The sequence below is a fragment of the Geospiza fortis genome, unplaced genomic scaffold, assembly GCF_000277835.1.
Source record: "Geospiza fortis unplaced genomic scaffold, GeoFor_1.0 scaffold174, whole genome shotgun sequence".
NCBI lineage: Eukaryota > Metazoa > Chordata > Aves > Passeriformes > Thraupidae > Geospiza > Geospiza fortis.
The window spans coordinates 58,084-75,145 of NW_005054480.1; the positions used below are offsets into that span (position 1 = coordinate 58,084).

Sequence of the window (17,062 nt, forward strand, 5' to 3'; positions counted from 1 at the left end):
GGGAAGATGAGGACTGGGTTCCTGGTGTCACTGCCATCTTACGGCAAGATCTTACAGCAAGAGGAACAGCTTTGTGTCTGGCTAATCCTGCTTCCAGACCATGTGATGTATGTTCCCGTTGTATGTGTGCTTCATGCGTAAACAGTAATTCCTCAGTTGTGGATAGTCGGGAGCAGTGCAGACGCCCAAAAGCTCAAATCAGCTAATGTGAACACACATTTCCCCGCCCCCTTCCTGGCATAACTTGTGATCGCAGAGCCATGAAAGTATGTGAGTCCCTCCCCCAGCACAGACCGATCCCACCCAGCATATGATCTGGGCCCCATGTCAGCCGGAGCAGGCAGCCCCAGCCTGCCACGGCGCTGCTCGCAGCCGGAGCCATGACCTTAACGAAAGAGAGCTTCCACGGGGCTCTCCTGCCCGCCTCTGGAGCGGCCAAGGCCGACATGGATGGCACCAGAGAGAAGGAGGAGGCTCCGAGGCAGGCAGTGGTGAGGACTGGAGCAGCGGTGCCCAAGAGGCGAGCGGTGGGAAGGCTGATCATGCACAGCATGGCCATGTTCGGCCGGGAGTTCTGCTATGCCGTGGAGGCCGCCTTTGTCACGCCGGTGCTGCTCAGTGTAGGGCTGCCCAAGAGCCTCTACAGCCTCGTGTGGCTCATCAGCCCTATCCTGGGCTTCGTGCTGCAGCCCGTGGTAGGTTCAGCCAGTGATCACTGCACCTGTAGCTGGGGCAGGAGGCGACCTTACATTCTGGGTCTGGGCATCATAATGCTGTTAGGCATGGCTTTGTACCTCAATGGGGACGTGATGATCTCAGGTGAGTGAGGGTGCTGTGTCATGTGCTGTGCTGACAGACAAAACTCATCCTAGCCTTTCAAATCAGAAAAAGGAGAGGGGTTCCCCTTTTCCTTTCTAAAATGCACTGTTAAAATTTGGTATCATGTGGCTCGGGTGCCCTGAAGGAGCTGGGGAGCCCTGTAATCTCTGTGTACATTCAATTCTAACGCTGCATGTTATGTACCCTGTGCATAGTGTTCTGTAGTCCGTGCATGTGATTGCAGTCTGTTGTATGTTGGTTTGGTTGCCCGATAAGCTCCTACAGGTAAAGATTTGCTTAGGCCATAGAAGATTTTATGATCTAAGTTCTACCTTGTTAGCTTAAATGATAGTATTGTTTTTGTGATGTAATACATACCCAAACTGAATCCCTGCTCATCCCTATTTTAGATGGGTTAGTGTTCAAAATACTCACCTGCAATTATTGCAGCACGGGCTTGACTCTTGTGTTGTGCTGGTGAAAAACAAAAATCCTTAACTTCTTGAAAACTCAGTTGCAGCTGAAACAAGCAAAATCAAATAGGAGTGACATCCATATTGTTACATTTTGGCTTGGGATGCAGCTTCCTAAAGTCTTGATACAAAGTTGTTGCTGACTAGGCAGATGGGGGAGGTGTGTGTTTTACGGATTGATTTATTCTCTCTTCCTAAATATTATTGATGTTGAATATACTTGATTTCATTGATCCAGAGAGAGATGTTACAGTCAACTCTTGATTATCCAAAACAATATAAAGATTGGACAAGGAAAATAAACTGAAAGTATTACAAAACACATGTGTTCGGCTGCCAGAGCATGCCTTGGAGGCGTTAAGGAATAGATTTAGGATAGAGATGCTCTTGGTTGTGAAGCTTGAAGCATTCTGAGCATGTGCTGGCTCAAGGCAGTAAGTCAGCCTAGCCCAGCTCAGCACTACACAGACTCAGCTCTCCTGCTTCTCCAATGAGATTCTGGTGTCACTGGACTCTCCTGTGTAACCAGTTGTTTAGATTTTGAGGCATCAGGAAAGACTAAATGTGGTTTTGCAGAACATGGCACTGTTGCTGTCAGAATGAGGGTGTTTTTCTTTTTTAGCTTTCATCGCTGAGAGAGACAAGCAGCGGACGTGGGCAATAGTCATTACCATGCTGGGAGTAGTACTTTTTGATTTTGCAGCTGATTTTATTGATGGTCCAATCAAAGCATATTTATTTGATGTCTGCTGTCATCAGGATAAAGAGAAGGGTCTGCATTACCACGCCCTCTTTACAGGTACACTGATCCCTTCTTTTCCTCCCTGCCTCTCAAAGGAGGGGAAGGTAATTGCTTGGGTTTTATCCTCACTGTGTTTCTAATCTTGAATGAACTGACCATCTGATCCTGCGCTTCAGTCACAGGACTTTTGTCGCTGGGTTTTCACTACTCTGGAGAACAGTAACTTGTGATTGCTGCTACAAAAATTCTGAGGAAGGCTGCAGGCACAAATAATTACAGCAACACAGGCATGATTTAAGAGTAGTTAGTTATTTTAAAATGTGAAATAGGGTTTGTTCAGTTTGTTTTGGGTTTTTTCAAGTTGTTGCTGAGGCAAAAATTAATTGATGCAGCTTGTTTCATTGCTATTGCCCATAAAAATAACATTTTTGACTTGTCATGTGACATACAGCAAGAGCTGCATATACCAGTTGATTCCGATTCTTCAGCAGTGCTCCAGTATGTGCTGCATAGAAACAGGAGTTCTGTGTAAAATTCAGAAATCCACAATTCCCACAAAATAAGACCAAGTGGTTCAGTTCAAATTCCTGCAAATGAAGTTAACAGCTTCATTTGCTTTTGTACATTTTTTTGAATGTTGCTGAGTTACAGAAGGACACAAAACTGTTGGAACAAGTTCAAAGGAGGGCTACAAAGTTGATAAGGGAGCACCTCTCCCATGAAGACGGGCTGAGAAAGCTGGGGCTGTTCAGCCTGGTGAAGAGAAGGTTGTGTGGAGACCTCGTAGGAACCCTCCAGTATGTGAAGGGGGGGCCACAGGGAAGCTGGAGAGGGACTCTTCTTTAGGAGGATGAGGGGAAACTTAGGCTGGATGTTAGGAAGAAATTATTCCCTGTGAGGGTGGTGAGACACAGGAACAAGTTTTCCGGGGATAGCTGACCAACCCTGTCAGTGTTCCAGGCCAGGATGGATAAGGCCTTGAGCAGCCTGGTCTGGTTGGAGGTGTCCCTGGATGGGTCTGGATGATCTCTAAGGTCCATCCCAACCCCTGAGCATTGATGCCATGGAATCATCTGTACAATGTAAGCCCTGTGTTGAGGAAATGCGCAGGGAAGACACGTGAGGCTGTGTACATCTGGAGTGACCCGGGAGGAAACTCCTGCCACGTCTGAGAGCAACCCCTGTGAAAGCACTAGATAAAAAGCAGACTACATGAAAATTCATGCAATCTTTTTACAGCAGATTTTTGTGGCTGCTGTGCCCCCAGCAGGAGCAGAGACATGTAAACCCAGTAGCAATTACTCACTTACAATTACTGTTCAAGGAGGGAGGTGTAGCAGCTACTGATAAAGGCTGATTTTGGACACATGAAATGCCTATATCCAGGAACACAGTTTATAAGGGAAGCTTGAAGCCACATGGGAATGAAATCTGTATTATCCATTAGAAACAGATAAAAGTTAAAGGATCACTTGTTTCTAGAAAGAGAGGAGTGAGTGTCCATGTATATTCAGCACAACTCTGGTTGCAATTTTTTTTGGATGATACTAAAAAGTCTCCAAGTTTGAAGCTACAGATTTAGCTGATTCAGTGTACTGATCTGTGAAAAGGGATGTGAGACAAATAACACGAAATAAGACAGAAATGGGGCAGAGTGTGTGACTTGGATCAACATCCTGTGCTCTCCACAGCAAGTTCATCTCAAGCCTTCCTAACTGAAAATTCCCTGGTCTGGTGTTGAAATCCTCCCCTGACAGGAGTTGTACAGCCTCCCAAGGCAGTCTTCTCCAGTAATTTACTGGCCTTGGTGTTTGTTTTCCCTAAACTGCAACATTATTATAAATTCCCTACAGTTTACATTTATCATTCTCCATTTTATCCCTATTAGATAGACAGACAACAATCTTCCCGTTTCTTGTCCAGGTTCTGTTTTAGATATTGTTTCTTTTTCCTGCTTTAGTTCCTTCTTTCCTTTTATACTTAATATATACTATATATAATATTATATACTTCTGAGATTTTACTCCCCATTTTGCTTTCAGTTTAGGGTTTGAACATGAAACTTGATAGCTCTGCAGTTATGAAACCCATGGCCACTTATTCAAGTGGAAGAAAGAGCTCACACGTTCAACTGTCAACATTCAGACTGCATTCCAATATCATGATGCTTCTTTTTCAAAACAGCAGGCAAAATCCTTCTCTAATGTCAAACATTCTGTCTGCAAGCATACACTGAAAATAACATTGTGTAGATTTCCTTTAAAAGGCTATTAGTAGTGTAATTGTTTTTTATGAGAGCAAGCAAGGATACAGTCCCCTGTGAAATGCCATTGTGCACAATGAAGGAGGGCCATAATCAGACCCAGGAGGGCAAAGAAGGTACAGAAAGTCCAGAACTAAATCAAAATCCCATGGTTTTTGGGGAAGCAAGTGCAGGTGCTGTTAGTTTTTGTCAGATGCAGGGTTTTGCTGTAGACTGTTATCAATCCTCCTAAGCAGAAGGGTAGAAATGCTTCTAAGTTCTTGGGAAGTGCCTATCCCATGGAACTCCCAACCATGCATCCATCCATCCCCCAGAGTCACCTGGTTATGAAGGTGTAAGGACCCAACAAAGGTGCCACCCCCACCAGAGCTCTGTGCTGAGTGTAACAGAGGGCACATTCCTGTGCATCTCTGTGTGCGCTTATAACAAAGAGAAGAATTGTAAAAAAACCAAACTGACTGAAAACTGGATTTATTAACATCAAGGAACAAAGTAGCATTCTCATTTTACCCTTTAGTCTACCTCTTCTGAGAAAATTAGTAAATGGGATTACACGCTTATACTTTTTCCTTTCTGTTTTCTTTACCAAGTGGTGTTGTGCTTGAATTTGTATAAGTAGAAAACAATGCCTTTGGGTTTATTTCCTTTTTTAGAAAAAATTCACATGGAGGCAGTATTTCTGTTTGGACTAAGCTAAATACGTTTTATAAATTCTAAACTATAGAAACTCTCAAAACAATTTTAAAAATGTTTGTTCTGTGAAAATAAAAAAAGAAAACCACATTTTTCTTGTAGGATTTAATTTAGTTTTACTTGCATTATTTACCATTTCAAAGAAAATAGAGCTTGAAAGAGTCAAAAAAAGAGATGGAGCCTATTTTGCTGTGTGTTCAGCCTATTTCTAGAGAGCTCTGCCTGACAGATCTGAGGACAGTTTTCAAGAGATGTTTTAGTAACTGCTCATATATGTGTTTAGCTCAGTATTTCTTGTGATAAATATCTGAAGAGTGATTATTCCCTGATTTCTAGAGGGCATTGAGGCTATTATGTACTCTTTGTTTAGTTTGTCAATGCCAGTAGACATTTTTTTTCCTTTTTTTTCTCCCACCATTGTAGGTTTGGGAGGAGCCCTGGGTTACCTTACAGGTGCTATGGATTGGGGTCAAACTTTACTAGGATATACCTTGGCATCAGAATTCCAGGTGATTTTCTTCTTCGCAGCCTTGGTTTTCATAATCTGCCTTACCGTACATCTGTGCAGTATTGCTGAAGTCCCACTCAGATATGAAAATGACGAGGCAAAGTTCTTGTTGGAAGAGACTGAACCCCATAGATACCACTCGATAGAGGAGGAAATAAGGAATGGTCCCTTAAAATCAACGTGTACTGAAATAAAGGCTGCAGCCAAGCCAGGGAAATGCGCGGCTGTGTCACGCACAGAGGTGAGTGCAGAGGTGACTTTACAGCTTCTATCTTTGCATCCTTGGAGACCCCTTAATTAGCTAATGCTGATTGTTTGTAAGGCACAGGCACAGAAAAGAGCACTCCACCAGGATACAGAGACAGGAGAAAGTCTGCCTGCCTTTTTTTTCTTTTTTTTTCTTTAGAAGGTATTGCCAGCAAGAGGCATGAGACCAGCTAGTTCTGAGGCATTGATCCATTGGCAGGGATGAGAGAGAACCTGGCTCCATTTTCTGCTCAATGTCAGTCTCTTGATGTCCTCCTCATGTGAATTTTGTATATAGGATTACTTTGTCCTTTAGTCTTGATATAATTAGCATAAAATTGTGGACAAAGACTACAGACCATTAATCTTTGATGTAGGTCTCTAATTCTCACTGAAGTCCACACGGTTTTGTACATAATACATGTGAAATGTGTGACATTTGGGTATTCTGCCGCTCAACACTTCATTGAGCACTAATGTGTTTAAAATTGATATGTCTACAGCAGTGCTACTTTGCTACCAGAGTTTGAGTTTTATTTTGAGCAATATTGTAGCTGAGCCTTTGAAAAAATTTTGAGGTGCGAGAAAGCAGTGAGTACTTTTTAAATCCTCACTGTTATTTTGTTTCTGATGCATTTTTGTGAGAGATTTCTTCAACCTAAGGCACATAGGAAGAGGTGAATCTACCAGAAAAATATCTGGAGAGCCCAGTTCTAATATGGTGTTGAGAACAGATGATTGTTTTTACGGTTTGGTTGATGACTTTTAGTGCTAGAAATCCTCATGGCTACCTCATGGTACCCTAGGTAAACAAAGTATAACACAATAGTGGTGACACAATTGCTTCTCATTTTAATTCCATTTTGATTTCTTGGCATTATGCATATCAATCCTTGATAGACTGACACAAAGGTTTGATAAATCAGGTAAAATGTACTAAGCATGTACAAACAGTTATAAGTAGGAAGGAAATACTCTTGTTTAATCTGTAAGTAAAAGGCATCTATTATCTTTTACTATTTGTAATTTGTTTTATAATAGCACTTGGTATTTCTAACTGGAAGAAAAATATTATGAAATTATTAAAATATTATTAAATTATTACAATATTATTAGATGCAAGACATATGAAATGAGCACTGCCTGATGATAACGCCAGGCAAACACGGAGTGGGGCAGACAGCAAGGCAACAGCTGTGGGCAGAATCTGACAAGATCACTGTGGTGCTGTCTGAGCTTCCCCAGCCAGCATCCTTCACCAGCCCTGTTCACTCAGAAATTCTTCCAAATTGTCAGAGATGCTGAGCCTGATCAACTGCTTGGACCATGTGGGCTCTAAAAAAAGAGAAGGCAAATGAAGATGAGAGAGCGATGCAGAGAAAGTGGGGGGAGCAGATTTTGGTTTAGGGTAGCCTCTGCCTTGGGAAGAAATAATTCCCTGGAGTCAGTGACATGAGAAATGTGGAGTTCCGTGTCTGACACCGGAGGTGAAGCTGTGGTGGCGAGCCTGTGCCATTGCCCTCCTCTCTGCCTAGGCTGGGCAGCCTCTTGGAGTTCCCCAGTGCTTTGATCAGTCTCATGTTTCTTTGATGTGCCTTTCTTTGTGTGCATGAATTCTAGACACTCACTGCTTTAATGACCTGTCTCCTGTGGCACATGTTTGCTGAGTCCATTCATTACCATAATCACTTCCTTGAAGAAATGGTTTGGCTTCCTGTTTTTCTGTCTCTTTCTTTAATTGCAGGCACCATGGCTATACTTCTTCTAAATTAAGGCCTATGTTCTCACATGCTAATAGCTAACGTGATTATTAATGAGATTTGACCTGTTAGAGTATGAACAGACACCCAAAGCAATTAGCCTTATATTCTTTTGAATGGTGCCAAATTATTCAGGGTCCACTGCCATAAAACCCGAGTCATATTGCTTCCTCTGTATTCTTATCATCTTATGCCCTGAGTTGTAGTGATTTTGTAGAGATTATGTGGTATTCTGAGCTTTTGAAGGAGAAGGAGTTTAAACAGAGCCTCAAACTTCAGCACATTATTTAAATTAGCATGCAGTTTGTGTGCTGGTATGTTTCGAATGTATGCATTAAAGATTTTTGGTTTCCATTTCCACTTTCTGGAATATCTAAATAGAAAGAAAACATTTCTATCTAGCTGTCAATTACTGTTTGTAATCACTGCAGTGTCCTTTGTAATTCCATGACCTTATCTTAAAACTTTGATTGGAAAGGCTATTTTAAAAAGCAGGGTGAAAGAATTGCAAACTAAATAAAGCCAAGCCAAACGATAGTAATTATCCTTGCAATAACACTAATGAGTCAATCTGGAATTCTTTTGTTTTCTTTTTATAATTGTAGAAGAATATAAAGCTCACCCTGTTTAAAAAAAGACAGTGATGCCAAATTCCAAGGGATTTGGACAATATACAGTCCAAGGTGGAAGTCAGCAACTTGAATTTTGGCATTCCTATGAGGATTAAAAACCTCACACTGAAGCAAAGTATTTTCCAACTTTATATGTGGTGATTATTCATAGAGTAGCTCGCAGCATAGCCTAGTTCAAAGGAAAGGAGATTTGTGAAAAGTAAATACAAGACTGAAGAAATAAAGGAAAAAATGACATTTTACAGCAAATTGAAGACAAGATCCAGTCCAGGAATTTTGAGTAAATTAGCATAACTTTTGCAGTTCTTCCACATTTCATAACATACATCTTCCCTTACCATCTCTCCCAACACTGCTGTTTTAAAATATCTTCAGAGAAAATTTTAAGTTTTCCATCATACACAGTTAAAATAGTATCTTTTTTTTTCTCTTTAAAAGCAGTGAACCATGCAGGAGCTTTAATACAGGAAGAATTATGTGTAAAAATACCTGATAGCTAGCACACCTACAGTAGTTTAAAAAAAATAGTAATACAAATGATCTGATGAATGCGACTGGAGAAGAAACTGAGAGTTTTGGGGCACAGGGCTTAGACAAGGAGGGAGATTACAGGGGGCATTAAAGGCAGTGAGAAAATTTGATTTTCCTCATCAGTGAGATTTGTTAACCAGCACCAATTAAGTTCTGATTACAAAACGAGTTATTTCTCCCTTGGTATGAGGTGTTCAGATCCTGGAGCTCACAGTCTCTGTGTGCTACCATGGGGAACCACAGCTTCACCCTGCTTCAAGGACAGAGCATAGTGGAAAGCTCATTATATGCTTGAAGAGGTATAAATTTCCCTAGAAAAGGAAGTTTCCTAGGGAATTTAGCACATAGAATGGAAAGGGAATAAAAGGTCTCAGAAATCTGACACATTTTAATTTTCAGGAAGTATTTTGAGCACAACTTTCTTCTGCAGAAGCTTTAAATTTTCAGTGTAAAGCTGATGGTCTCTATAAAGAAATAAATTTTGTTCCTGGTTGTTTCTGTTGTTGGTTCATTGGTTTGTTTTTTTTTTTTTACTCTCTGAGTCTGCTTTGACAGAAAATTTCCCTGTTATTCTAAATGTAAATAATTGTCCTATTGATAATAAAAGGAAAAAAAATGTTACATTCCCGCTGGTATACTCCATCTCTTCTATAGTTCCTGTGAATTTTATAAACTGAACAAAACTCAGTATGCAAGCAACCCTTCCTAGCAAAAAATAAAAGACTTTGGAAGTTTAGCAATGAAAAGGTACTACTAAGGCCTCCTTCATTTGCTGTCAGCTATTTAATTAGCATTCAGGACAATAACACTGTATTATTCTTGGCTATTTGCTTTTAGGAAAAGAGGCAGATGACCCTTAAATCCCTCTTGAAGACACTTTTAAGCATGCCATCCCACTATCGCTGCCTGTGTGTGAGCCACCTCTTTGGATGGATGGCTTTCCTGTCCAACATGCTTTTCTTCACGGATTTCATGGGACAGGTAAAGCATAAAATACTCTCACTACTCCTTCCTTGTAGCATCTCCTCCTCCATCCAAAAGAAGTGAAATGGTGTTACTATCCTGAGGAAATGACACTGGTGTCAGAGCCATTTATATCTGCATGGCTCAACAATAGTTTTGTAAACCAGCTAATTAAGGTCAGGCCCTTGTTCCAAGTCTGTCTGGGGAAATCACTGGGGAAAACCTTTAGTATTTGTAAGGCTATTTCTGTCTAAATATTCCAAGTGAAGCTCTCAGAGCTGGTCCAAACACATCAATTTTCTGGTTTGGTTTCAGAGCTGCTCCCAGCTGGGCAGGTTTTCTGGCTGGAACAGTGCTTGGGTGCAGCTGGGCTTGTCCTGGTGTGTGTGCAGCATCCCCACAAAGCCGCTCACCTGCACTGCAGCCTCCCTGGCCTCAGGCCATGCCGCTCTGTGCACACAGGGAGCTACTTGGTAGCAGAAAGTTTTATCTTCCTGCATTTGTCTGTCCTGAATCCCTTTTCTCAGCAGCTGTTTGCCTTCACAACACCCCCTGGTGCCTTTTCCGTGCCATTCCCAGGGACTGTATGTCCTCGACAGTGATTCTTGCCTGTATGGCTGTGTCTGCCTCCTTCCTTCCAGAGCACTAGTATGGTCCTGGCACAAATCTCTCACTGCCACTCCCTACTCTTCCGTGGTTTCCACACAGTATTCCCATTTCCTTGCCTTTTTTGTCTTTTCAGGCAAGGCAAGTGGGAGGGGTTTTTTCCCTGCAGCGTAGATGAACAACTGAAAGAAAAAAGTTTTGCTTGTCTAGAAAAGTAACTGAATACAAGAATAACTGTGTGGAAAAATGAGTGTGTTGAGGAAAATCTGAAAGAGAAAAAAAATTGTAAATAAAACACTAAGGCAAGACGACTGAGAGAAGAGAGAAAGTTAGTTGGAAGTGAGACACCCAAAGGATAGAAGAGCAAATAAGCAGGTTTAAAAATCTGTACAATAGACAGTCCAGGAAAAGGCAGAGGGTAAGAAATGAGGTGGAGCCTGGGATGTGACAGTCCAGGAGATGAGAGTGTGAAACCTGGAGAATTACAAATGGGTGGTTAGGACACTGCTCAACAGATCTCTTGGGTGCTCCTTACCAGGGATGGGGCCTGTGCCCATGAGAAGGAGGCATTCCCTACATGGTGCCATTCCTGCCTTCTGTGACTTTTGTGGTGTCTTTCAGGTTGTGTACCACGGGAATCCCTATGCACCTCACAACTCCACACATTACCTGACCTACAAAGCAGGGGTAGAGATGGGATGCTGGGGGCTGTGCATCAATGCAATTTCTTCATCAGTCTATTCGTGTAAGTACCCATGAATAAACTCCAACACTGTGTTTGATGTTTGCCAAAAACCATAAGGGGATGCCAAATTCCCTGGAATTTGTCCTACATTAAAGTTTTAAGGAATGTTACATTCTCAGCATTGTTAGAAACTCATATCTTAGCACCAAGAGTTCCTGACCACATGATGAGGGGTGACTTTGGAATTAGGATATTGTTCTGCACATGAACTGACCCTGAACACTGAAAATCATTCTGAAAATAAATGCCACACTAAATTCTTAAGTGCTCTTTCACCTAGCAATGCTGTAGCTGTGGGCTCTCAAAGGTGACCTCTCCCCATTTGCATTCCCTGTGCAGAAGGTCTTGCCAGAAGCTTCAGTCTTGCTCTCCAAAATTATATGTAAACATGCTAGCACAGCTCCCCAGGTAGATTTCACCGTAACTCTTCCCAAGAATTAAAAATCCCATTATCTGAAATCTCAAATAAGTAGCTTTTTGGGGGTTGATTTGAGCATCTAAAAGAGGCTTGAGGGAAATGTTTTCACCTTTGGAGCTTAAATGCAGGCATTTCTGTGTAGTCCTTCTGTGGATGAACTTCTATTCCGCACAAGTATCTCTGGGTGCAGCTGCAGTGCAAGCTGCAGGTTGAGCTCTGGGTGGTGTGAGCAAGTATTCTTTGGCAAGTTTATACCTACAATAATTTGAGGTAACTTCCAAAATCCTTAAGATTATCTTCTTCATTGCATTTTACAAAATAAAACGTTTTTTTTTTTTCCTTAAAAGAAACTTCCTGATAAAATGTGACCTATTTCTTTTAATCGTATCAGCATTTTCACTTTCTTTTCACAGACTTGCAGAAAGTCCTTCTGCCATACATAGGATTAAAGGGACTTTATTTCATGGGATACCTACTTTTTGGACTGGGTACTGGATTAATTGGCTTGTTTCCCAATGTCTATTCCACTCTGGCTCTTTGTTCACTCTTTGGAGTCATGTCCAGCACACTTTACACAGTGCCATTCCACCTCATTGCAGAGTACCACAGGGAGGAGGAGGTGAGTGCAATGTCCCAAGAAGCATTAATTTTATATCTGTCTGTGTCTGTTCAACCTGTTTTGGGGGTAAACTGGATAGAAAGGAGCAGATTTAATTTTAATTTTGAACTATTAATAATGACACATAGGAATGGGAAGTTTCTGACAGAGAGAGCTAATATCCCAGCTCCAAACTCTCCAAACAGGCCTTCCATGAAACAAATAATTATTTATCATCACATCTGAAACAAAGCCAATCACAGAACATGTTCAGGCATAAGCAGGGTGCTCCCCTTGTGTTGTCTTCAAGTCCTACCTTCCTTATATCCTTCCTTCCAGCCACCTTAGCAGAGGACTTCTGAGGGCCTGAGGTTAATAACAAGCCTGTAAAGGCTGTCAGAATTTTTAGTTAACTGCAAAGTGTTACAAAAGCTCTTAGCTAATAAACAAATGCCATTCAAGTAGAAACAGCATTACATAGTTCAGTATTAAATCATATACCACATTCTCATTATTTTTCTAAATGTCTGTGGTTGGGTTTTCATCCTCCATGGCTTTAAATCCTGTTTCCACGGAAAATCTGGAAAAACTTGAACCCCTTGTGTCATGTTACTGGGCACAGCACGATCCTCATGTATTGTAAAGTGTTGAGTTCTTTAATGGAAAAGTCCTCTCAAGTCTCTTAAGTTAGTCAAACAGCTGGAAACAAGAAAGATTAAGGAGAGTTGGAAGAAATTAGGAAAAGTTTGCAGTATATCTTGGAACATCTGAAGAAATTAATGAAGGCAATGTTGAACCATTGGAAAACCACATAAAACATAGTTTTAAGCAGCAGAGGGCTAGATCAAGTGCTAGATAACACTTCCTACTGTTTTGTACAGCTTTCACCAGCACCTTCTGAATGATGAACACAAATGAACTCTTTAATTATTCTACTGAATGCTAGGAGGAGGTCTCAAAATGATTAAATATTTCATATATATGATTAATAATTTTTTGGTTAATTTCTTTGCTCCTTCCAACAGGGAATGATGTGTTATAAATACAAAACAAAAGACTGCGAATGAGCCCAGGTTAGGGTGAAATCTCAATTCTTACCTCAGGTCAGCCAACTCAGAGAGGAGGAGTAAATGCAAAATTTTTATCTGTTTCAAGACAGAAGTGAAATAAAATAAGCTAAAGTGTGCATGAACTTTACAGTTAATAGGCCAATATATTAATGTGTTACTTAAAAGACAACCAGTTGTTTCTTGTTTGATGTATGGTGTCTGCTATGACAGATGTTAAATGATATATAATTCTCTGTTAGATTTTATATTAATGGGTTGAGGTTTAGCTCAAATCTTCTATAATGTACCAGACAGGAAAAAAACCCCCCATAAACGTCAAGCACAAGAGTGCATTCATTTACAGTTCATGTATTTGTGGTCAGAACTACTGCCACATAGGAACACTGGGAACAGCCAAGCAAAATAAATACAATTTATTTTTCAAAGTGTCTAAAATTGGGGCTTTATCATTTCAGAACAAGGAGCAGACGTCTTCCCCCACTATGCATTCTACCAAAATCGTGTGCTGTGTTTTATAATGCTGCCATTTCAGCTCATGTTCTGTGCTGCTGTTCCCTAGGATCCAAATTCAATTTTTTTTCTACTGGATTAGGAAGAGACTGTTTGTCTCCAGTACTTGTGAGCTTTGTGTAGCTCAAAGGCAAGGTAATAGGGTTTGCAAAAAGCAAAAAGCATGTTAATGGCTAAGAGAATTTGGATACCAGAACACCACAGTGCCTGCCGCCGGCCTGCAGTGTGGGAACTTCTTGTTGTTGGAATACAATCTCCCCCATTTAACAGCCTGTGTAGGAAGAAAATAAATAAGTCAATTATAACATAATTTCCCAGTTAAACAGCGTAATTTCTTTGTGGAGGAAGGGACTCCCAGAGATCATGTAGATCCTTTTCAAGGAGGGCAACCTAAAGCCCCAGTTCTGGTTTGAGCAGTTCCCTCTAGTTAACCTGTTCCAGTGACCCACCAGCCTCACAGGGTGCTAATATGCAAGACACTTGTACATAATAAATGAAGGCTTTTGTTCTGCTATTTATATCATAGCAGATACACAGATTAGTAATTAAAGTGGTCCTCAGCAGTGTAGAAGAATACTAGTTTGGATGTTTGCTTTCAGGTTGGTTTCATCCTGGCAATAAAAGTATTACATTTGTATTTTAGTACTGATTTTCTTTATGTGCTTTGAGCCACAACTTCAGGTTCCTGCCTATATGTGTGTGGGACACATCAGCACTGCTGTAAAGCCTTTGGATGTGGTTTCTCACGACATCCTGCCCTGTAAAGCAAAAAGATGGATTTGATGAGTGGACCCTTAGATGGATAAGAAAGTGGTTGGTCACATCCAGAGGGTTGTGGTCGATGACTCAGAATCCAAATGGACATCAGAGACAAGTGGTGTCCTCAAGGATCTGCACTGGGACCAGTGTGATTCAGTATATTCTTTAACGACATTGATGAAAAGATTGCACACCTGAAGGACAGGATGCCATCCAGAGGGACCCAGACAAGCTCGAGGAGTGGCCCAGGGAAATCTCAAAAGGTTTAAGAAGGCCAAGTGCTGGTGCTGCAACTGGGCTGCTACCAGCACAGGCTGGCATGAACAGCCCCAGAGCAGCACAGGCTGGGCATGACCAGCCCCAGAGCAGCCCTGCCCAGAAGGGCTTGGGGGTGCTGTGGGTGAGAGGCTGCACATGGCCCAGCCATGGCACTCACAGCCCAGAGAGCCAAACGTGTCCTGGGCTGCATCCAGAGCCCCGTGGGCAGCAGGGCAGGGAGGGGATTCTGCCCCTCTGCTCTGCTCTGCTGAGACCCACCTGGAGCACTGCACCCAGCCCTGGGCTCCCAGCACAGGAGGGACAGGGACCTGCTGGAGTCAGCCCAGAGCAGAGACACAAAAATGGTCACAGGACTGGAGCACCTCTCCTGTGAGGAACAGCTGAGTGAATTGAGATTGTTCAGCCTGGAGAAGAGAAGGCTTCAGACTGGCACAATTGTGGATTTCCAGTATTTGAAGGGAGTTTGCAAGATGGAGAGGGACTTTTCACAAGGACACATAGTGGTAGGACAATCAGGAATGGCTTCAAACTTAGAGAGCGTAAATTTAGGTTAGATATCAGGAAAAATTATTTACTGTGCAGGTGGTGAGGCACTGGACCAGTTTGTCCAGAGAAGTTTTGGATGCCCCATCCCTGGAGGTGTTTAAGGCCAGGTTGGATGAACCTTTGAGCACCCTGGAAAGAGTCCCTGCTCACAAGAAGAGCACTGGAACAAGATGATTTTTCAAGTTCCTTCCAATACAAACCATTCTGTGATTCTGTGATGATTCTTTGATAATATGATAGTATGGCTCCTTCAGCCATGAGTCAGAGCCAAATTATTCATGACAGGATGACCTGTACTGTTTAATGTCAGTTTGAAAGAGCTCAAGTTGACCTGAACTTGAAAATAATGTATAGGGGGTTTTTTTGTCAATTTTCAATTACTTCCTTAAGAGAAGAGACAGAGGGGAAAACTGCAGATGAGAAAAAATTGGTGGAAGCTTGGAAAATTCCTGTTACTTAAAATCTCTGTGGTGTAAGAAGGGGAGCAGGGAGCTATTGACCTGCCTGCTGCCTCGGGGCTGTGACAATGCCTCGGCCAAGAGCTGCGTGCTGCTGACACTGCCCCGTTTCTGGAGCTTGTTCTGTGCTTCTTTGCAGAGCCAGAAGCTGCAGGAAGGGGAGCAAGAAGGGGAGCACGGGCGAGGGAAGGGCATCGACTGTGCCGCCCTGACCTGCATGGTGCAGCTGGCCCAGATCATTCTGGGTGTGGGCCTGGGGCTCCTGGTGAGCGTGGCCGGCAGCGCCGTCACCATCATTTCGGCATCCACAGTGGCACTGGCTGGCTGCTGCTTTGTGGCCTTCTGCATTCGCTACGTGGACTAGGGCTGCAAGGAGCCGTCGGAAGGGATCTCCCCAGGGGAGCGTTTTCTGTCTGGGTCAGTAGCACTGGCGCTGTTGCTGTGCTGACACTGCTGACACGTCATCCTCTCTTACCTCCTTGGATCAGTTGCAATTCCAGAGCTTTATGAAATGGAGACTTGATAGAACTGGCTGCCTTATGCCTCGGACACACACACACACACACACACACACTCCCCCACAGTGTGTTCACATGCTGTGGCACGTGATGATGGTGCGTGTGGCCACAGTATCTTGATGCTCTACACCAGGAGTCATTATGGAACTCCTCATTACCAATTTGTGAAAGTTAATGGATGAAGAATGTGATAAATTGAAGTAATATAAAAGGACAGAGTTAGAAGAAAGTTTTTATTTATCTTGTTCTTCAAGCGTCCTAAGCTGGGGGCTGTTCCCTCCAGTAGTCAAAAGCTGCAGGAGATTCAAACAGGTGTCAGAGGCCATGCAGGGTGCAGTTCTGTTATCATTAGTGGCATTGCTAAATGGGATCAGTTAATTACCAGCTACTGTCAAAAGCAGATTTGAGTGTGAAAAATTACTGGAATATAAAAAAGATTGAAGCCTATTGTTTAAAAGCATTACTGTAAAGTAATTATTCTGTACTGAATCCTACTGCTTCTGTATGAATGAAGTGAAAGTACTGACTGAGCTTGTCAGGAAAGTCTGCCTAAAGCTGCTTTGCAAATCCATGTGTAGGTACCTAAAAATCTGTCTGTGGGAAACAGCTGCCAATTCTGCCTTCTTTAAAAAGTGGCCTCTCAGTTTTGATGCTGTAATTGAAAAAATAAACTTGGCCAATGGAAGAATTTGGTGGCTGGTTGACTACATAAATCTTGACATTGGATATGACAGCATTTATCTTAAAGTAGCATCTCTCTTTTCTCTGTTGTCCTTCATGCTTTGCCTGAAATTGCATTTGCTCTCTACAGAATATTGTAGAGGAATTCAGTTCTGCAAAGCACTATCAGGAATTACTGTACAGTAATTACAAAGGCCCAGTTATTTGTATTTTATTGCACATGAAGCTTCTTTCTTATTTTTAT

General features: G+C 42.1%; 1 protein-coding gene across 1 annotated transcript; it reads left to right on the plus strand.

Annotated features, from left to right (window-relative positions):
- The first annotated feature begins 380 nt into the window (after nt 1-380).
- Nucleotides 381-15,983, plus strand: SLC45A2 (solute carrier family 45 member 2). Its single transcript, XM_005428353.1, has 7 exons — nt 381-819; nt 1,915-2,091; nt 5,414-5,739; nt 9,505-9,648; nt 10,858-10,981; nt 11,813-12,018; nt 15,759-15,983. The coding sequence occupies exons 1-7, from the start codon at nt 381-383 to the stop codon at nt 15,981-15,983; spliced, it is 1,641 nt and encodes a 546-aa protein (XP_005428410.1).
- Nucleotides 15,984-17,062: the final 1,079 nt, after the last annotated feature.